The sequence below is a fragment of the Cyprinus carpio genome, chromosome A25 (genome assembly GCF_018340385.1).
Source record: "Cyprinus carpio isolate SPL01 chromosome A25, ASM1834038v1, whole genome shotgun sequence".
NCBI classification, from domain to species: Eukaryota; Metazoa; Chordata; class Actinopteri; order Cypriniformes; family Cyprinidae; genus Cyprinus; species Cyprinus carpio.
Genome location: NC_056596.1, coordinates 17,329,880 through 17,353,768, shown reverse-complemented (window position 1 = coordinate 17,353,768; position 23,889 = coordinate 17,329,880). Strand labels below are relative to the sequence as shown.

The 23,889-nt window shown below is 37.7% G+C and overlaps 1 protein-coding gene across 1 annotated transcript; it reads right to left on the bottom strand.

Annotated features, from left to right (window-relative positions):
• Positions 1 to 5,313: 5,313 nt before the first annotated feature.
• On the bottom strand, positions 5,314 to 20,616 carry LOC109049650 (nuclear factor of activated T-cells 5-like). Its single transcript, XM_042715745.1, is given in 13 exon segments — positions 5,314 to 6,318; positions 7,171 to 9,448; positions 9,607 to 9,722; positions 9,840 to 9,908; positions 10,574 to 10,706; positions 10,809 to 10,856; positions 10,998 to 11,137; positions 11,228 to 11,400; positions 11,494 to 11,684; positions 11,778 to 11,961; positions 12,167 to 12,743; positions 16,002 to 16,127; positions 20,343 to 20,616. Coding segments are annotated over 13 exon segments (4,323 nt in total). The 5' UTR covers positions 20,416 to 20,616; the 3' UTR covers positions 5,314 to 6,103.
• Between the last annotated feature and the right edge of the window lie 3,273 nt (positions 20,617 to 23,889).

The window sequence follows — 23,889 nt, the reverse complement described above, 5'->3', positions numbered from 1 at the left end:
TTCCTCTCCGTAAACCCTGACGTCACAATCCATTTTACCCCCAATAATCTGATTGAGCCGAGACCACAAACCTGCGCATTCACCAGCGGAGCGTCCCGAGTCCGCGCGCTATAGTGGGGGTCTGTCCGAGGGTCTGACAGGACTCTACTCACTGACAAATATGATTTTATTTTAATTTTATTTTTATATAATGGAAACCTACTAGAATGCATTATCCGACTATTTTCTTTTGTGAACGATATTAAAAACACACACACAGGACACACAGAAACACGACACACACAGAGACAAGGCTACACACACAAGGCTACTTGCAAACTGTAGTCCGTCACTGATAACAAATCTTATATGACAAAAAAAAAAAAATAATAACAAAATGTAGTAAAGATAACGTAATCCATTACAAGTATAGCTACATTTTTATATAAATAATAAGAACAAAATTCCAGTTGTTGTTTCTTAACATGAAGTGCGTTAAATATTATATTATGAAAACGAAAGTTTCTTTGAGGGTGGGGTTCGTGAGTTTTATTGAATTTTTCATACCATAACATCTCTTAGTGAATGAATGAGACATATATGTTGGTGTTAATGGAAGACTAATTAAAAAGAAAGTAAGTAAAACACAACTCACACACTTAGATATAAACACTTGTCACACATCAAAATAAGACTTAAAACAGCATGAGAACATGAGCTGTGGGGGTGTTTTTAGTGAGTGATCAAGCTGGGTGCATTTAAAAAGTAGCCTAAATCCCTCTGTCTGTGACCAATATTTACCTAGTTTTTCAAATGATGATGATCCAAAATATTGAAAGATAGTTAAAAGTTCACTATTAAAAGAATAGCCTGAACATAAGTTCACAAATAAAGCATATTGGTCTAAAAAAAATTGTTACCGCTTGAGTTTTATTTCTTATTGGAATAATGTTAAAATGCGTAAAAACACTAACTTGATGTGATTCGTACCTGGCTTCAGTAAATAGAATATTGGTGACATTGTAAAAATGTACAGTGTAAAAAAATAGAAGAAAAAAAAAAAAACCGTAAAAAATTTTTATTTTTTTTTTTTTATTCTGATAGTGTACAGTAATCTTTATTTAAATCAGAAAATGTGACCGGGACATGATTTTACAACGTTGAGGACTTTGTGCCTCCTTATTTCAGAATACCACGCGCAAATTGTATTTATTTTATAAATATAATTGCTTATATAAATACTTAATAAATAAAATAAAAACTATATATTAACATGATTACGTAATCCAGATTACATGTAACCAAGTTACTACCCAGCACTGCATATATATTACAAACAAAATAAAACTATATATAGTCATTCATTCATAAATCATTTTGTGTACGTTATCTTGTTCAGACAGTGTGTGTGGGATAAAGAACACACAAGTTCCAATAAAAAATGTATTGTCTACAACTTTTTTTGCTGAATTGTATAATTTACACAAAGCATATAATAGACATGGGGAAAGAACTTCATATATCTAATCTTTTATTCATATAGCAGCACATCTTACAGAAATACAACTGCAGGAGAATACAAATGCTACTGATTTAAAGCAAAAGTACGTTTATTCACGTCAAAACGTCATTAGTTCATTTCTTTCGTTTCTTCACCATCTCTCTACTGAATGTCATTCTCACACACTCATGAGTGAACGCTGTCCCTGTAACAGTGGTTCTCAACCAGGGGCCACTAGGGGGCAACAGCAAACTTCTAAAGGGGCGATTTATTTAGTCATTTAAAAACAAGTTATAATAAATGTAAATACTTAAAACAGACACGTTGCAATGTTGGCCAATTCACATCCCTTACTTTAGTTGAAATGCACCACTTAACTTCCAACCACAATGTAGAAACTTGGTCCTGGGCGTGTACCGAACTTACAGCACCTCTACTGTTCTCTAATTATCTCCTGTCCTAGATTTTACTGTTTGAAAACACTGACTGAAACCTTTTATAACGGGCACTTCTCCTGTTTATCGCCATCTTATGACAGATCGCTTGTTGTATTCCTCAACCGTAAGGTCGCTTTGTATAAAAAAAGAGTCTGCCAAATGAATAAATGTAAATGTACTGTGCCGGTGCGAGCTTGCCAGACAAAAATGACCAACTTTAAATGTTTCCCGCATTTAGAAACTTGTTATACATACAGTTTCTTAAATTCTGAAACCACTAAATGAAACAATTTTTCATCTGTGACTCCTAGTTTAAAGGAGGGTTGAGAGGGGGGGGGGAAACCACGGTCCTGCGACAACTTTAAAAAGCACAGGACGTCAATCACATCAAACAAAATTCAAATGTTGTTAAAAAGAGTGCAGTCAAAATACACCTTTCACAGAAACAAAAGCACAAATAACTGCTGGTGATTGGGGTTATAAGCGCTCTTTTAATTTAACATTTACTGACAAAAATTCTTCAAACACCTGCTGGCCGAACAAACAGAAAAAAAATAAAAAAATCAGTTATCACCACCTTCTTTAACCTTTACACCTTGATCTTACAAATTTCAAGAGGCTATAACCACCAGTGATGAGAATGACAACATTTTAAAAACAAAGTGAGAGTTGAGGCTGCATAGCAGTTTCATGATATAAATGTTCAGATGTATTTGAGACTACACCCGACAGACTGGTTAATGACAATTTGACCAGACGAAACAATGTCAATTAAAAAAAAAAAAAAAAAAAAATGTAGTCTTTTACTTCTGGATTAAGTACTAGTAATCAAGTAAGTCTACATATACACAAGTATTTAATTATATACAAAGGTCCTTTAGAAGTAAGAGGAAAGGCTTGCAAAAGGCACAAAGTACTTTCAATCAAAAAAGCACAATATGAAAAAAAAAACTGTTGATGGATTTGTGCAGAAATATATTTTTGTTCATAATACATACAGTATGATTTTGACGTAAGCTGGAACATCGGTACCAAAACACACAAGAATGGACAAAATGATTATTTAATCAAAAGACATTGATTTTGCTGCCTTGGTTTGAGAAAATATGCTTCTTTTTTTTTTCTTAATTGGTCCTTAGGTTGGATGCAGTGTGAATCTATATGTCCCGCAACATGAGGTAAAACTCACACACATTCTTCCACTCTGATTCCAGAGTTTGATTTTTTATGGCTTTGCGTGGAACCCAAGTTCCAGAACATTAGCCTATGTATCTCACAAAGAAATGTCCAGGTCATATTTCACCCCAAAATCAAAAGAAAACTTCCTAAAAATCACATTTTCTTAACTGTATTTTTTAACAAGTATCAATTCAATTCAGTAACAACAAATAGTACCAATATGTACTTAATTATTTAAATTAATATTTTTTCATCTTATTATTTTTAGATTCAACGGGCTACAGAGAATTGATTTTGGGGTGGAATATGGCAATTAATCCATGTGAGATTCACCCATACCCAAAAGCAGTCTTTTTTTAATTGTTTAGAAATTGACAATATTTGAATTTCACTTACCAAACAAATAACAATCTCCATTTTGTAACACAGTGATGGGGACAAAAACCATCATTCCACCGCTCCGAATATTGACATATGAAGTACAGTACTGCAGAAGGGACAATTCACTTTTAAAATGTTTCAAATGTACATAGTACATTTCGAAATTCAGTCTTACAAAAAATACTGTATGTATTGCCTCACTTGCAGGCGAGATATTATCTTTTACTACAAAGAGAGCACGCTTTTTAACAAACTGCTACCTCACAAAGGAACAGCACACATTAAAACCCAAAGGAGAGAGAACAAAGAACGATCTACTATTTACAACAGTAGTTATTTTACATAAAGCATATTTTAAAAAAGGCAAGAGAAAGTAAGTGTGATGTAAAAATAACTGACTTATTAAAGCAAAGATGTTTATGAAGATTTTAAACAGAACTACCTCACATTAAGTTTGCATGAGAATGTTGTCAATGCAAAAGCTGCTTCTTAGAGTAGAGTACATTGATGTTAAGTCTTAAAAAAGCTTTTTAAAAGACGGCATGTGTCTATGAACAAGTAAAATGTCAAATAAATGTGATTTAATAAAATATCAGCGCAATGTCATAGTAGGATCAACAAAAAAGATCTCCCCAGTGAGGGTGTGACAATGACGTTCGAAAGAAATGATGAAAAAATGCTTCAAAATGTCATTATAACAAATATTAAAAAAAATCAAGACTGATGTAAACAACCAATTAGTATCAGTTATGACAAAATGTGGTGGCATTCTGCCAATATCAAACCCTGTACAAGTTAATTTACCAGCGTACACTCCCCCTTCTTCACTCTGATGATTACTTGTAGACAAATCTTCCAGTTAGGAGACATGACTAATGATTTCTGACTGGTAAGAGCTTTCATATTTTCCAAAAGATCGTTTTTAAAACTTGTATGATGAGATTGTCGTGCAGTGGTGGTTTGAAGCAGTCTCTTCATCATAGCTTGTTTTAAAACTTGGGATTTTATCAGATTTTCTCCACTAACAACGACTCTATCTGATCGTAGATGCGGTTTATTGTAACTTGGGGGGGGGGGGGGTTGAAAATAACCAATCCCTTCTTAAACCCTTCAAGGAAATATGGACCTAATTTCCATTTTAAAGCTGCCCAAAAACCACCCTCATAGTTGTGATAGTTCACATCAACAATAAATATCCTATCATTATTTTTCTAACACTCATGTCATTCCATTCAGAATACTGTAGGACCGTGTTTCTTCTGTGAAACACAAAAGGAGCAATTCTGAAGAATGTTCTCGCCGCTCTTTTCTTTACAAGCATTCAATGACCTAAAGCTGTCAAACTCAAAAAGAGCAAGTGCACAGTATTCCAAGTTTTCAGATGCTGCGTGTGAGGAACAGACCAAAAATTTCAATGGTGTCTCTAAAATCTCTTTCATGCATTCCTCATAAAGCAAAATATCTTCAGTTTTATATTTTTTGAGCACCACAGATGAAAGAAGGTTATACCAGTTTGGAACGGCATAAAGATGAGTAAATATTGATTTTCATATTTGGGTGAACTATCCCTTGCGTGCACCACCACAACAAATCCTCTTCCCAAGCTTGTGCTTATTTGAATAATCTCCATGAACCACATATAATTCAAAATCAAGAACGTAGCTGCATCTTATATAGTACAAATGTGCTCCGTGACTTTCTGCTGAGCACACAAACACACACATTGTAGACGCTCTGGTGGATGATAATATAATCTGTTCACATATCTCAATGGCAATGTTGCACATTTTCACATCCCTGATAGGAATTCATGTCTACATGTTGGACCTCTTTATCATTTAAATAAAATTAAATAAAACAAAACTAAAACAAGAGAAGTGGAGGAGTGATTTACATAGAGCATCTTGATTTTAAATGGTATGTGGAAATGGAGAGATTAGATGGACATGTCAAACATTCAAACAAATAAAAAAAACATTAAACATGGCTCATAAAATAGGCTATATTCTGAAAGGAGACACTAAAGAGTAATGAAACACAAACACATTTTTAGAAGAGCGTTATGACCATCAAAACATGAAACGCTTTGACAGCCAACTAGACACATATGGGTTACAAAGCTAAAAGGGAGAATCTATGGCAGAAACTCCCTAAAGTGCTAAATATATTTCAAATTCATTCACAATGTATTAGTATCTCAACAGCAACAAAAAGGTTTTGAATTTATGTTGTACTAGGTTGGTTTCTACTGAAAAAACAGATTAATGATGGTAATAAATGGACAAGATTCAAGTGGAAGTCAAGAACACAATACAAAGTAGCAAAGTGCCAATATACTTAATGGCTTAATGGGTCACATGATATGTTGACATGCCAAACAGTGGCCTCAATGAAATGGACCCTTTTATGTCCATCAAGAAAAGGAGCTGTGACAAGATCCATACGTAAAATGTCCCACCAAAACAACACATTACAAAGCTTTCAGAAACATAGATACAAGTGAAGACCTCCAATTGAGACAACCCCCAAGTTTAGATAATACCTACACAAGATGGAAGATGTAAAGAAACATCAACAAGCAGTATGGACGGTGGTCTACTGGATTGAGGTTTCAGACTACTTATCTTTAATGGTCCAAAAAATCCCTAGGGAGAGTCTTTCCCTGCTCCTGAAAACGTTCCAGAAGTTCGTCTATCTTATCATCGAGGTTGCTGGACTGGTCCAGTAAGGGATGAATCTGCGCACTAGTCTGAAACTGGGCCTGATCCGAACCAGGATGGCCCATGGTGACAAGCTGATCTGACAACGACGAACCAGGAGAATTCATTAGCGGTCCACATTCTAATAAAAGAGAGAATAGGCTTTTTTGAGTCTCAGAAAGGAACCTTCTGCAATCAACCTAATTTATAAATTTAATGCAACATCTGAAGGTGTGCACACTGTTGCATGAGACATAAATGTAGGATAGACTTGATTTTAGCCATCAGGAACTTGCTGGATCATAAAATGTGTACATTCCACAGTGGAGGACTACTCCAGTGCCACAACCAATTTAAGAGATTATTTGACTGGGACTAGATCAAGGATGACCAATCCTGCCCCTGGAGGACCACTGTCCTGTAGAGTTTAGCTCCAACCCAATTTAACAAAACTGAACAGGCTAATCAAGGTCTTACTAGACATACTAGAAACTTACAGGCAGGTGTGTTGAGGCAAGCCGAAGCTAAACTTTGCAGGACAGTGACCCTCCAGGACCAAGTTTGGACACCCCTGAACTACGTCAAGGACAGAATCACTTTCCAGAGCATCTCAACAATTCTCAATGTCATTCTTTTTTATTTTCCAAATTTACCGTTATTTGCTATGATTGCAATTCTGATATAAAATTGACAAGATAGCACTTGCAACTGGGGATCTCATGAAGAAAAAGAACCCACTTCTGAAGAGCGATTTTGACTGGGATCACCCTCCAGAGCAGTGCTTCTCAAACCTGTCCTGGGGTCTCCCCACAAATTCACATTTTGTCTTCCTCATCTAACACCTGAATTCAACTGACCAGACCATTTAACGGAGATTCCAAAACTTAAATTAGGTGTGTCTGATGAGGGAGAGGGGTTTGCGAAGCACTGCTCCACAGAATCTCTTGACAATGATTGCAATTCTGATTTCATGTTGTGACTTAATTGCACTTACCACTGGGAATCTCAAAGAGATAAAGACCTGCTTGTCCTGGCTGTACAGGTTGGCTAAGAGTTCCCCCAATAGCTGTCTGAAAGAGTTGGCTGGGAGGTTGCTGAGGGGCGGGAGTTGTGGTGTTCTGGAGACCACCCACTGCCACACCACTCGGTCCACTAAAGATGGTGGCTGTTGTGGCAGTTGGAGGTAACTCCTGAGCACTTACACCACCTTGCAGGGCTGAAATTGCTGACTGAGGCAAGAAGATGTTGACAGAAGGTTGGTCTGTAGGAGAGACAGGGTTTACGGTGGTGGCACTGGGGACAACCTGCATAGGTTGCTGGTCCTGAAAAAGTTCTGTCCGTGTTGAAGACATACTGGCAGACGAGTCACTCACAACAGTGCTCTGGTCTTGAAAAGACATGGGCTCTGCGGAGTCTTGTTGGGCAACACTCACAACACTGGGTTGTGGAAAAATAATTGATGGATTCGGAGTTGGCTGGGCTGCTGAGGCGGTGGGTTGGTTTGAAGGGTTGACCACAGCAACATTTTCAGAGCTGGGAACAACTTGCATGGGTTGTTGCTCCTGAAATATATTCTCTGGGAGATGGTCACTTCCTAAAGAAGCTTGGTTCTGGCCACTGAATAACAAAGCCTGGGGAAGATCATGGGGATTAATGGTTGTGGTACAGAACAATATGCCAGTCTGTGTTTGTTGCCTTGCTTGATTTGGGGATATTGTGGCAATATTTGGAAAAAGAGGGGCCTGTTGGGCTGTTGCCATCTGTTGTTGTTGTTGGGGAGACTGTTGTTGTTCCATTGGAGTGGACAACTGTGCTTGTCCCTGAAAAAGTGAGACAGTCTGACCTTCTGTTCCAGATGTCTGCATGGGTGTGAGGAAAGTTATCTGTTGCTGCTGCTGGTTCTGGTTATTATCCGATGATAGCTGGCTGGGCAACACACTCTGCGCAATAAACAGGCTAGTTGGAGGAGCCTGCTGATCTGTAGGTAGATTGGTGCTTGTTAGCATTGTCATGGTACCAGGAAATAACGTTGCTGGGACTTGTGGTGACTTTGTGGTTCCAAAGAGTACTGTCTGCGAGTCTTGTGTTTCAGTCATGGGGTTATGACTCTGAAAAAGTGGAGGTGAGGGTTGAGAGGATGGCTGCTGCAGAAAGCTTGATGTCTGAATGGTCAAAAGACCTCCTGTCTGTTGGAAAAGAGCAGTCTGCTGCTGCAACTGCTGCTGGGTTGTGTTCTGGAGGAAGCCTTCAGAGGGCTGCGATAGAGTATTAGTCTGTGTGGAGCCTTGCTGTTCACTAGCGAAGCTAGGCGTGCACTGCATTGGAATCTGTGTCTGCAAGAGCTCTGACTGCAATTGTTGCTTTAGGTTCTCTAATACTTCCTGATGCTGAAGAGTTTCTAAATTTTTCTGATGCTGTTGCTGTTGCTGAAGATTATCGAGAACTTTTTGATGCTGCAGAGTCACTATAGAACTTTGTTGCTGAATGTTTTCCAGGACATTCTGATGGTGCTGCTGTTGATGCTGTAGATTCTCCAAAACTTTGTGTGTTTGCTGCTGCTGAATGTTGCCAAGAGCCTGTTGCTGGAGGTTTTCCAAGACCTTCTGATGCTGCTGCAAATTTTCAAGGACTGTCTGTTGATGTTGTAGATCCACAAGTGCTTTCTGTTGCTGTTGCTGAAGATTTTCCAATATATTCTGCTCTTGCTGCTGCTGTTGCTGGTTTATTAGAGTTGTCTCATTTCCACCCAACCTTAAACTGTTCATGTTTTCCTGGACGTGTTGCTGAAGGCTCTCTGCAGACGGCGTCGGGCTATAAAGTACAGAATTTAGCTGCTGTTGTGCTTGCAGCTCTCTTACTGCTCTCTCTAGCTGTGTAACACCATCCTGGGGCAAAAGCGCCTGAACCTGTGGCCGCTGGGATGGAGGATTCCGAGAGTCTATTCCCACCAACACAATTCCACTTCCATCTACACTGTTGTCTTCTGGAGACAAAGTTTCTGGGGTTTCACGCAAGAACTGCTGAGGGACCTGAGGGGGAACAGGCTGGAGAACTGTTGTGTCTTCTGACAAGGACACTTGGAACGATGTAGGTGAAGGAATGTCCTGCTTCTGAATGGTGGATAAGGTTTCTTGAGTCGTAAATATTTGAGCTGATGGCGTTTGGGAGTCGACGATTTGGAGAGCCACAGGGCTTGGAAAAGACTTGGTGGCAGAGGGAAGGACAGTGCTTATCTCCAAGATTTGTTGGGTTGAACTAAGGGCCTCTACAGGCTGCATTGCAAAAATGAGAAAATGTGTTAACTTTCATGCCCTATTCAGGAAAACAATACTTTGCTTGGGTTTTCTTCCTAAACTAAATGATTCCAATGTTAAAACTGGAACTTAAATTTAAAAAAAAAAGGATTACAGCACCTTGAAAATGACAGTACCTTAAAAATGTCTGAAGGTGCTGCATTGCAGGAAACTTCCATGGGTTCTTCTCGTTTGACCATAGGTAACATTAAGACATTGTTTAGACAATTTGTCTCGGTTTGCATCGCTGTAAACAAAGTCATAAACAAATGAGTTCAAACTTTAAAGCTCTAAAGAGTCTATCAAAAAAATTAAAAGTGTAATGGATGCAAAACATGAAAATATTTTGATATTGCCAAACCTTTATCTGCTCTTCAAAAAAAGTGCAAGCCCTTGACCGTGGCTGGCAGTTCTGATTTCACTGATAGTTCAACTTTCTCTGTATTAAAAGAGTTAAAATAATGAATGAGACCATCATCTACTGGTGTGAAAGTGCAATTGAATACTTTTTCCAAAATTTCACAAGGAACAATTGGCGACTCTAGATGGCAATATTCACAAAAACAATAGCATTTAATCTTTAACCCAAGGTACTTCAATCCATTGCTGTAGATGTTTATCTTGTCAAATAGTTGCTGCAGCACTTCTACTCATCCTGCATTTCTGTTACTTGTCCTGCCAAAAAGCATTCAGGTGCAAATGTGCCAATCCTATGATATGCAAAAGGACACTTCTGGACAGTTACAAAGCACTGTCAGCATGACCAAATTAACATCCATGAGATAAGCCTCTGCTATGCTAAAATTCACAATTCAATACCTGCTTTACCAAAGTAACTTTGCTTGATTTACCCAAATATATGTATTAAGAATACCCTAACCCATTCCTATCAAACAACCATAGGACAAACTCTATCCCTACCACTAAATCCCCAACAACAAAATAGACCCAAATGATTTGTTCACCCCAGCCACTTTAGTAACCCAAAAATATGATCCCAACTGTGTGTCTCGGACTATCCAAGGAAGAAAATGGACACCCTTTGCTCATAGTCAACATATCTTGATCTGCTGATTTAATAAAATGTATCCTCTCTTCACCAACCTGTTAGAGGAGTGTAGGTAAAAGGCTGTAGATCATGTGTTCTCCCTGCATTTGTCACTACAGCAATCCCAATGGACACGGGGGAGGTCAAAGTCTGGTCATGATATGGGGGAACCTTCACCACTAGATGATTCTGGACCAAATAATTTTGAGATCATGTTTTAAACAAGATATTAATGAATGATAAGCATTACACAACAGAGCTAAAAACAGTTCAGCCATCTCCTGCACTTGCCTGATGAAAAAGTTCCATGTCAATTTCTGCTTCAGCCTGCCAGCCACTCTCCTGAAAAGCAAAGAAAACAGGAAAAGGATGTACTTGGGTTCAAAACATATTCTACACATGCATTTAAACAGATCAAAGTCCAACACAAGTATGCAATGACATAGTTAGATGCAAAAAGAATTAGATAGCATTGCATGCAATACCTGTAGAATTTTCCTGAAAAATAACTTTTGTTCCTTTTAGAAAGTTCTTGCCGATGATAAAGACTTCCTCTCCTCCTGCGACAGAGCAACTGTGAAGACTTTTTTTAAGGATTTCAGGCACTCCAGCTGGCTGAGCTGAAAATGTGACAAATGGAATACAGTTAGAAATGTGGAAACTAATATCCCTTAATATCAAATCTATACCCTGATATCCTTTGCACTTACTACATAAGATAGGAGAGGAGAGGGCCTGGAGGGTTAGGACAGATCCATCAGCTCTAGGGATGTTGACTCTAAAGGCCAACCGAGCTCGAGTGCTCTTCTTTTTGGAGCCAGCAACCCCTATACGAGCTTCAACATCGGCATTCCTCAGCTTCAAGATTCCAACACAGTCCACGCTGCCAAGACACATCACATTACACTTTAACAATACATATTAACTAAAAGAGACTATTATTGCCACTGGTAGCCACAGACAGAATGATCCTTACGCTAGGGTCATAGAGTTGGTCGGCTCAAGGTTCACTTCAATAACTGTGGTCCCTTCGATATCCACTTCCTTACAGGCCGTTGTGTTGCGCCCCGTCACTCTGCAGGCTTGATAAAATCCATGGGGCTTCACACGTCCAGCGTCATTAGCCACAAACACCTGGAGCACCACTGGTTCAGTGACTCCCTCTAACTGATGTGCCATATTTAGAAACATTACCACATAAACTGTATTATCCATAAACCCATATTTGTCCAGATAATGTAATGTGCATTCAGCTCTTACTTTGATTGTAGGAAATCCTAGCTGGGTACGGTCTTTGACAGATCCCCTACTTCCCTCCGTCAGGTATCGTGCTCTGTGCTGCGTCTCCGGCTGAATCAAAATCTTCAGCTCCTTCCCTTCACTCTTCTGTGGGTATTGAATGGAAAGAATGCCCCCTTTCTGATTGTTTGACACTTCCAGGGAGCTGCAGGGAAAATAAAAAAAATTAAGATAATAAACATAATAAAACAAAACATAAAAATTATAACCTTAATACACTGTATAAATATATATATTAAAAAAAACAGCTACATACAAACACAGTGACTCCTCTTCCATGACGTTTTAAAATTATAAATCAAAACTAATTTTGACATCTTTTGAGGTCAAAAACGACAAAGGTCACCAACCTCACTTTGGGTGTGACTTTGGTGTCTGAACCCAGTTGTGAAAGAACAAAGTGTGGCGCTTTAGCGCTGTCTGCATCAAACACATCCATGCCGGCTTCATCCCGGGCCGCAGGCTTTGGCCCCGGCCGCTGACGAGGAGTTCTCTTCCGAGACTTTCTGGGCACTTCAGTATTGTCGTTGTATGAACTGCTGCTGCCCACGCTAAAGTTGGACACAGAGTCGTCCATCCACATACTGCTGCTCTGCTCCGAGTCCGGGTTGGGAAGCACATCATCCTGGCAGGACATGCGACTGTCATCCAGCAGGTCCTCCGGAGGGGGCGAGATGCTCAGGACGGTCCGCCGCTTCGAGGGAGTCGCCTGGCTCTGTGTGGCTCCGACAGCATCTACCGCACTGATAGACACCACTGATCCAGGCTCCACACCCATCCTCTCTGGCATCCCCTCCGCGGCGGGAACGCTGTGGAGCCTGGAAGCCTGCTCTGGGGCTGAGGTAGCAGAGAGCATGCTGGGACAGGAAGGAAGTGTACTGCTGAGTCCTCCAGGGGAGGAGGCAGCGCCGCAAGTGGCAGCAGCATCTGTAGTGTGCACAATGCAGAACGTTAATAAAACTGTCCGTGCAAATCTGGCTAGCAGTCCCGATCAAGCAGTGAAACTCGACATGATATCTGATCATTGGCTTTTATCTGTTTTGAATGTCTTGTTAATATTAAATCGCTAATTAAAGTAGGCCTAATTAAGCTGACACATTATCCAATCCCTAATTTCTTTCTTATCTATATCAATTCTTCTTTGGAACATTGTAGCTATTTTGCAGAATCTCAATAATGGCCCAATAACTAGTCCTATCATAAAAAAAGCAAAAAATAAACATGCGTAAGGGGTATACAGAGCATTTGTTGTCACTTCTGCATAACCCAGTGATGATCTATTCAAAAAAAAGCCAAATTACATTGGCCAATGATAACTAATGCATGCCAACTGGGCAAACTGGTGTGGTACTGGTTGATAACCCAGAGCTGATCTATTCAAAACAGCCTCTCATAGACAAATAATATTGCACAATGACAATTCTGAGGTGCATGCCAATTGGACGATTTGGTTGGGACTGAACGTAGCCATGGAGACAGAATAAACAAGCTTCTGACCTACGAAGCAGAGAACTGCAGACCATTTTATATGCAGACTCTCCCTGATTCAGAGGGAACTCCCTGGAATAAAAACGACAAATGACAGCGAATAAACAATAAGTGCTGGTCATCCAATGTAGATATCAGCAAATTTTGGTCAGAATCATTTGAGCAAAAATCATAATATTCATAAAAACATCTGTTTTTTTTTTTGTTTTGTTTTAGATTACAAATTTAATGGGCCAGTTTTTCTACAGAATCAAATAATTGGTTTTCTCACCATCCTAATTCGGTGGTGGGTTTGGTTTTGGTTGACTGTTTACCTAACATTTATTGCTGCAAAAACACTGATATTTGTCTGGGCTGCTTCACTTAAAGATCCCTCAGCTTCCTGTCAAAACAGGAAGTAGTGTAATGTTAACCTGGCTACTTGCAAACATATTTGCAATCACAGTATTGCCTCTTAATTAGGACTGGGCAATATATTTTAAATTATTTTGTTGACCGAAGCAAAGTTGTAAATGTCAAAATGACTTTAAACACATATAAAACAAGATGTTTTAATAATGTCTCTAATTTAAAGCTGAGTACCAGAAATCACAAGAGTTTGACTTCTGCAAATGAATTTAAATTAATCAAAAGTATTTGTTCACTCTAGAATATTCACAGGCATCCTTGTGTGGCGCTGAATTTTTCATGTAACAAATTTTTAAGACAAAATATATTTTGTTGTGAATTTCCAAGTGAAACAGCTATCGAAATTTTAGTATTAGATTCTGATTAAGATTATGAAAACAAAACATTTTCCTTTAAAAAAAAAAAATTTTCATGACAAATTGATAAGAATTAAGAAAATACATAGGATCACTTATGATGTCATCTCAACTAAATATTGATATTATGCATTATGCTGTTAATATGCATTCTTATATTGGTGCATTTACGTAGAAATTATAAAACATTCTCTTTTATATTCAGTTTAGAAAAACATTGTGGAAAACATAATTCATGATCACATTTAACTATATTTTATTTTTTATTTATAATTTATATGTTATTGTATTTGATTGGCATTGCTGAAAAAGACCAGTTTTTTTTTGTTTGTTTGTTTGTTTCCACTGCAAGTGCATACACAAACAAGATTTGAAGTATTAATATAAAAACAGATTTAATATTGTTTTTTGTTTTGTTTTTTTGCCATATTGCCCAGCCCTACTCTAAATTAAAGCAATTTTATCTTTAGTTGAGAGAAGGCCTCCAAAAAAGAAGCAAAAAGATTAAGAGAAAAGCCCCAAATTAGGCCTAACGCCAATATAATTGTAGACAAAGATGAAAAATAATTTATGATTAATTTTTTTCAGATGTCACCTAATGTGTTACGAACCGCTGCCAGTCAGTAAGTGCTGTTTATATTGTCTTGACTGGCTTCATCTAGGGCCCTATGAAATCCGCTTCATTTTTACCCAAATTTCATTTTATTTTTTTCCAAAATCATTTTTTTCCATTTAAATTTTTCTGGATTCCATTTTTTTTTTTTTTCATTTAAATTTTTCTGGACTCCTTTTTTTAATGTTTAAATTACATTTTATCAATCACAAAATGTCTAGTTAATTAAAATCATGAAACTTATTCAATTTAACATAAATTTATTAAAAGTTTTTTAAAAATTACAGTTTATTAAAAGTTTTTAAAATAACAGTAACAGGCTATTTCAGGCACAATAATGTCTTCAAGTTAAACCAAACTTTTATTTTGACGGGTTGCCGTGAATACCTTTAAATTTCTGTGTGCATTTATGACGATAGTTTCTCTCAAATTAAATGGTCAAATGCTCATGAAGTGACTCAGAGCAGTTCTGGAGATTGTTTATGTGTTCATGTATTCAAATATTGAGGCAGCAGATGCTGAAATCACAGCGAGGGCCGCACGCTCAGTACTAAAGGAAACCGCACATATGCGCCATTCATTAACAGAGATACCCAGAACATGCAGGATTCATATTGAAATTGTATTTTTCTTGCTTAATATGTAAAGATACTAGTCCATATCAAGATTTGCTTTAAGTGTAATGACCTACTTTTGATAAATTTACTCAAACTTTGACAAATTCCGTAACGTTCCGTGTTATACAGTAAATTCCATTTTTATGACAGGATTCCGCGATTCCGTCCACATCGCCGAAATCATAGGGCCCTATTCAAACATAACATGCTCTCCAGACTGGGAAAAGTCAGGAAATCACTCAACCCCACTGACAGCAATAACAGGAAGCTCTCTTTAACAGGTTTAATGGGACAGGTCAAGTAAGACACTTGAAATGAGTTAGTCTGCAAAATCTGAAATGATCTAAACAGCCAAAAGAGAGGAAAGAAAAAAAAAGATGAAGAAAAAAGGGTCAGGACGTGCAGATGGGTTTTAAAAAAGTGTGATAAGTGAAAAAAAAAAGGAAGCACTAGTCAGCAGCACTAATAGCAAAATGTACAAACCCATATGCTGAGACAGAAAAAAGAAGAAAAAAAAATGAAAACACCACACCACTAAAGAGAAAAGTTGAGTAAAGATCCCAAAACACAAAAATCAAAAGTTAAGCTTCACAGGAAGTCACCTGAACATCACACGCACAGAACTGAGTGAAACTGATTAGGAGAGTCTTTCTAGCTTGAACACAAAATGACGAAGGTAGGAGCGATGTGAAAAGTGTCCTACCTGAGGCCAGGGCAGCCGGAGGAGGAGGTCCGGCCTCTCCGCCGCTCTTCTGGCTCATGCTGGGGTTGTCCTGCTGTACGATCGAGGGCAACTGCAGCTCTTTAGGGAGCAGGTCATACACTGACTCTGAAACACACAGAAAGTGTGAGAGACAGTCAGGGTGAGGTCAAGATGTACTTGTACTAAGATGTGCTAACAAAGAACAATAACTCTTGAGCAATGATGAAATCTCGCTGCATGCAGGGCTTCATATTTTAAGCAACACTGAACATGTAGGTTTTTATATATATATATATATATTAATTGTTTCACTAAATCCAGGTTTAATAGCCTAAATATCCATTAACAAGACAAATGCATCAAAAAAAAAATTGGTGTGTGCCTATTAAATTACTGTGTAGGCGAGTTTATAACAATAAACAAGTTATCATCATGTTACCACATGACTCAAAGACCCCCCTCCCTTTCAAAAGATAGTATAAATAAAATGTTATGTGCAATTCATAACACGATCCAATTATATTGTGTACAAAGGTTTTCACTAAAGCCATAAATAAAACATTTTCATATACAAAAAAAAAAAAAACTTAAACTAAAATTACACTTAATTTCAACTACAACCAAATACAAAAACACCAATTCTCATATTAATATTAATTACAAAAACAAAAAAAACTAAAATAATAAAAAAAAAAAAAAATGCAAAAAAAAAACAGCTGTATGACAAACATGATTTACTGCTTTATTAGCCAGCCAATTAAACAAATATTAAAAATTTCACAAAAACATTGTCAGCAGTTAGAAATTTGCCTCATCTCATATGCTTCATAATTTAAAAAAATGCTGCAGGTCCATCACTCAAAGTTATATAATAACACATAAACACCGGGCACGTCCTCTTTCTTGCGCAGCAGCAGATATTTAATAAGCAGAGGAGGTGTTTATGATTCCCAGAGCTCTAGGGACACTACGTCCCATGAGGCCCATGTGTCTCGTGCAGCATGCTGATGATTACAGCGCTGCTGATCGGGGAAGCACTGAAGCGATATCACCATGACAGCTTCTCTCCACATTACCTGCAAACCCTTGACAGGTGACTGGGCCAAACATAACAGCAGAGTTACTTCCCATAACAAAACCATTCTGAGTTCACTCTCAATGGTTTGATTACACTGTATGCTTCTGACACTTTATGACTCCAATAATAATTATTATTATCAAGCTTTGCTTCATGAAATAAAATTGTTTATTTGCTTCGTTTGTGTGAAAGAAAAAAAAAATAGTGTTGCACAAGAATTAGAATTTTACACAAGTACAGTATTTAAAGCAAATCCCAGGATCATTAAAGACTGAATTATTTTCTCCTATTAAAAAAGTGCAACATAAAATTGTGACATTTGGCCAGTTTCTAATGCACTAAACTAAATCTTATATATATACCCTAAAGTTTTAAATCTGCAAACTTGTTGTCATATTAATTTAATTCATATTGATATTTTAGATAAGTTTATTAATGTTGCTAGAAAATATAAACATCACACAAGCAAAGGTTGTGTTCAGAATGATTTTATGGTCTGAATATAAGGTTGAAAATGCAAAACGACAAAAAAACAGCTCATATAAAAAAAATAGGGTAGTTAAAGGAAGCCTGTTTCCCTGTTTTTAAAAATAGTTAGCAACTGGGAATAAAGTTTTAAATTAGAAATCAAGTCACATTAAGATATAAAGTCAAGCTATGAGTAGGGCTGGGTATCATTAAAAAAAAAAAAAAAAACACAATACCTTGACTTTGATACCAGTTCCTGAATGATACTTTTTTCGATACCAATTTTATGAAACCGTTTTAATAAGATCACATTACACATGACATCAAAAATCTTTGGTTTTATTTTTTTAGCTTGATGAGGTTTTTACAGACTCAAAGAGCCGCTGCACGAAGGAACAAAATGTAAACCAACACAATAAATCAGTCCAATTGTTACTTTAATAAAGTTTGAATAGTTTTCAGTTTCCACATCTTTTAGGCTACGTTTACAGGTGCAAAGACTAGATCCATGGCTATTATTTATCTATCTGTTTTTCTATCTTATAGTTTTTAATACTTTATTGTTATTGTTACAGTCCTTGGTGTGAACGGGGCATTATTCACTGAATAATTTCAGGATCAGTGTAGCATTCTGGCACAGAGAAACAAAGTGGACAAACACAGAGATGGAAATCGGAGCCTGAATCAACACTCCCCGACAGAAATGCTTTGTAAATAAAAGCGCTGGTGCCTGCAGTGAAACTGAAGCCGCGGTCAGCAGGTCTGCATTCCACATGTTCTGCATTCCTGCTATTTTAACACTAAGCATCCCTGGACGACAAAGAGATAATGGGATGGTCCGAGTCGTCCGACTCTCCTCAGCCTAGGCTGTGTTTTATACTGCAGGGATTAAATCTGTTCAAAAGAATTCGAAAGTACAGAAAAAACTTCTGTTGGAGCTGGAAGGAGACCAAAGTGTCACAATAATTACACACTTCATCTTCATGAACGCCGGCTTTGTAAAACTCCACCAAACGCAGGCGGAGCCACATAATGAAAACAATTCTCTACAGAGCAATTCCTAGAAGGAACTACTAAACTTGTCCGTCACTACGAAGTCAAGTGAGATGAACACACAAGACCAAGCATGATCACGTGACCCGTGCAAACATCTCGAGAACTATAAATATATCAGATTTTGTCATTTTATGAAGAACAGTGTGGTCTTCTTGTGAGTGGTTTTCATGTCGTTAGGAAATTTGTACGATGAACAATTTAATTTGAATAAACGGCTGTTTATACGCCTGTTCATACCGACACATTCACATGCTGACAATGCACTTGTGCGTGAACAACAGCGGCATGTGCGAGTGTTTGAATGCCCAAATATAATGGTCTGTTAGGTAGCACACATGCACCAGACGGGTCGATCTCACTTGTGGTCAATGCAGTGAACTTGAAAGACTTGCATGCGTAACTGTGTGTGAAAATGAAGCACACTCAGCCTATATTTGCTTTACTGTAAGTGCCACCTAATGTCAGTAGAGGTGATATTGAATTTCACACTTACACGAATAAATATATGCGCAGGACATGACCGTTTTCACAAAAATTCGCATTTTTATAAGATACACGAAAAAATAATAATTTTTCATAATTTTACATTTTTTGCATTTTCACAGCCCCAAAACGCCGCTGTCGTATAAATGAACAGCCAAAACGCATAAAAACGTTGAAATGATGTTGTGTAAATGCCCTCTAACATAGTTAGTTACTCGTAAAGTTATCGTTTTCAATGTGAACAGGCCTTAAGGCTGTTTAAGCATGGAGCTCTGTCCTCGCAAACGTGTTCTTAAAAAAAAAAAACAAAAACTGAACTCATCTGCGTTATCATCATTTGAGTGTCATTCACGTCTGTAACGCAAACAGTGCTGGACAAGAAACAACAGAAGTGCATGTTTAATAAGAACAGCTTCAAAATAACAAGACATTCATTCAAATTCAAATCTGCATGCAAACCCAAAAAAGGATGTTATGCACTTCCCAGTGGCTTACCACAGAGGGACTCTCTGTAGCTGTGTCTGTCTTAAATCATTTCCCGTTACAAATAACAGGCGTACTGTACATAAGCCTCTAACATCACATCAACACAGGAACGTCATACGATCAAATCAGCCAATCGCATGCTTACCTTCTGATATGACAAGTCAACACAGCCAGATTCAGCAGCATGTTAGTAGTCAAGCTGAATGTGTGGCTATTGGCAGATAAAATATTAATTATAATAGCTGAGGATCAGTTTCTGCACATGCTTCCTCTAACCATGGCGCTAGTCCAACATTTATAGTGCATAAAAGCCGATTAACATGAAACAGCACACAAGCACCTACAGTGTGTTCACAAATAACTTTTTTTTTTTTCGGTGTTAGACAACAAACCTTGGTTGTCTCGGAGCCACGATTAACTTTAAATGTGTATAAAGGTAAACAAACACACACACCCACCCCCCCCTCTCTCTCTCTCTCTCTCTCTCTCTCTCCCTCCTCCCTCTCCCTCTCCATCACACACACACACGGCGCGCATTTATATATAGACCACACACACACACACACACACACACACACACACACATTCACTCGTTCATATGGACTCACATACACACGTTTATAAATACACACAGCTAGCGCGTGTCTTGTCGTGCTAAGTGACGTTAGCAAGTCTTCGTATTCAGGCACAGCTAAACGTCTCCGTAAAGACGAACGCAACTTTAAATGAATGAAGAGAGAGTGTGCTATTATAAAAACGCGTTTTCTTACCTTTGGAATAGAGCGATTTGGGAGAACTGGGGTCGATATCTGCGCTCAGTAGAGATATAAAATCAGAGGGCATGCTAGCATGCTAAAGCCTCATGAGATCAGAGGAAACGACTCATCACGCTCAGCTTCAAGAGCAGTGCGTACAGAAAGAGAGATGTTGCAATCATAAAATCCTTATAAAGGCTTTACAGCAAATGTAATGTAGTAATATTCACACTCGGGAACGTTTTAATATGTTTTTTTTCCATCTGATTAGCTAGTCAGCCATAAGAGCCATTCACCTTTTTTTTCAGCGACTCCTCCCCCCTTTCTGCGCATGCGCACGATTTCGACTGTATCTGACACTATTAATGCTCGACTGTAATATGTGATTAGTGGTCTGTCATATTACTTTTAGTTCAGTTACCGCAGTTTAGTTATAGCACAGTGATCAAATTTAGTGTATGTTTTTAATTATTCAAGGTCCTATGTTAAAAGCACTTTGTTAATCCACGTGTTCAATAAGTAGCTTAAATGAATCTATCAAATGCCTAACGCATTTCGTCTTGCAGATGCAATGCAGACGTCATATAGACGTCACCGTGATGCACGTGTGCTGTCGGGGTTCTACTTACCCTTCAACCATCAAACAATTCGAAAGAAATTTAAAAGTGTAAAAGCATTAACAAATTACTACAACAGACGATCAATAACCCGAAAAGACCGATTGTTTCTGCAGCAGTATCATAATGAATGTTTGTTTAACATGCACTTCCTTCACCAGAAATGTTCATTAACTGGAACATTGAGTTATAATATTTCTATTATTTTGACAGCCAAAGATACTATTGTTATTTCACATTTAAATGTTATTCTGACGTCTGAAAATAGTTCATTCAAACCGAGAGATAAGGATTATTTGAAGGCCAACCTTATTATTTGAAATCATTTGTTTCAGTCTTTATGAATGAAACTTCCCAAAACCGGAAGTGCCTCCCATAATCAGTAGGTTCGTTAGGAAAAAAGGTGGATACTGCAGATACGCAGATGTATTTTTGTGGCTGATTTACGAAGTTTATGATTTGCGCCACTAATCAGAATTGCATTTTTTTTTAAATCGAAATCAGGTTAAATGCCAAATCAAAGTTACAGTCTTTATAATGGCAGGCACTGTATAAAGGTCCTAGATCATGTAATTTTCACAGCTCACCAACTTTCAGAGTTTCTGTCTACTGAAAGTCTTTTTCACACAGGCTGATGTATACATAGCATATAGTCTAATATAGCATTGCTTTTGGCTTAATCAGTAGCTTTGATGCCACTAAAATGAACAATCAACCAGGCATTCAGTGTTTGAATTCCTCTGTTGATGATACAAGATGATGATATCCAGAATTTTCTTACTGTTCTATACACATGCTGCATTCCATTTACCTTGGAAGTCAGATGTCGTAGATGGGAATGACGTCACAGCCAAGTGGACCATGTTCCATTAGAGAAATCCTAAAACCAAATTTAGCAATAACAGTCAGTTAAAAACACATAAAAAAGAGTATTTTGCACAGATAACACGAAAGTATCATGTCCTACAAATAGAGGATGGATAGTACTGTGTGCACCTTTGAGTTTATTGAGACAGAGACGAACATAAGCGCTAACAAACAATATATTACTACTGTCTCTCGTCTGTTGATGAGCAGCCATATTGGATTCTGAAGTTGGAGTTGTTGCGATTCATCCAAGATTCCGAGTCGGAACTCTGATTTGGGAGGGCATTCCATCTAAAAGTTCCTACTGGCGACTCGGAATTTCCAACTTCTCAGTACAAATGGAACGCAGCAGTAGTTGAGAACATTTTCACAGTCATAGAACCTCATTGCAAGTCAACATGAAAACTGAATTTTAATACAATTTGTATTAAAATATAATATAATAACAGCAAACCATTTTGGAAAGAAATTGTAGGAAAGCAAAAAAAAATTAAACACAAAAGAAGCATTGCAAATAAACTTATTTTAATGGGAAGAATAAAATACTTTACTTTTGGTTTTGTTCTCATGTAAAGACCTTTTTCACCACCAGTTTTCTGATGGACATAATCAAGTTCTGCCCTACATTTTGTTTCTCATTGAATATATTGTCTAACTAGAAAATATGTCAAACTATGGAAGTAAATTAGCTTGTGAATGCTGTTTCATGTCGTCTTTAAAAGAATTTAATGGACCTGAGTAGGCAGAATTGTTACTGGTGGTATGAGGGATTTCACAGCACACATCGTAAATTAGAGCACTGTGTGTGAAGCTTTCACATTGTGTTCTGTACAGTGGTTTTTGATTGAGGCATAGCGAAACAAATCTGAATTTCAGGATGTTTCAGAGAGCTATGGCATGGCATGAAGGCAGACCATGAGCCCCTAAATGCACTTTGTAAGACAACACAAGCTTTTTGTAACTCTTACTCAAAGTTGAAGTGTGTAATTCAGGCTTGAAAATTTTTTATTAACACATTTGGGAACAACAGGAAACTCAGGGTTAACTAAAATGTAAAATACTTGGCTTTAATGAAAATATCGGCTATTAATGTGCTTTTTAAGGCAAATGCTGACAGTTCTGGATTGCTCATCAACATATGGAAGAGTTTCTCTGCTCAGCTGGGGAATCTGCTGATGTTAATCCAATTTGGCACCACATACCTGTGTGAATCAGCTTTGGCATACCATAAAAACAAGTACAGTAACAGACAGAGCCCAGAATAGATCTGTCTCAATCAACTAAACAAACATCTATTCCTCTTTAAAATGGATAGCTTTAATTGTTTTATAGCACAGCAAGTCCAACACTGACCTTCACATTCATCTGTATACATGTATGCATGTGTGTTCATCTTCAACCATTTAATTGTAGTTCGCTATCCAACTTTGTAACATAAGCACAAAATCAGATCAAACCAGTAATGATAACACTTATAGATACACTAGGTCAATTTATTATTATTTTTTATTTTATTTATTTTAAATGTGTCAGAGTGCAATTCACATTGTAACACATTGCAATCTCAGCATCTCAGCCAACAAGGGGGCAATTAATGACGTAAACCTAGAAGTGTTCTAAAGTCAGTTTTCTCTTTTAGGCCAACTACCATCATGACCTCTCACAGAGAATGTTGTCGAAGTCTGTCAGGACAAGGCAGTTCACTTGGCGCCCATCGTGGGAGTGCACTTAGACAGCTATTTTCAATCAGGCCCAGCAACAGCAGTTGCATGATGCAGTCATCAAACATCAAAAACTATCATAAAGACCAGGTTGTGAATTTTCAGTCAGTTGGCTCTTTGGATGGCTTATGTTTTATGCTTATGTTATGTCTTTAGAGAGAAAAAACATGTGCCATGTGCAAGTGATTTGAGCATTTGAAAAGAAAGGTCCCCTAGGATTGCACGCTGTGCACAAGGACGAGCAGAACTCAGAAAATTAAGTATACCAGGGCCTTTTAGTTTAAGTTGATTTTATAGTGTTAGCTACCTGAATAATGACACAGACATTTGAAAGTAACTCTATTTGCCCCCTGGAGT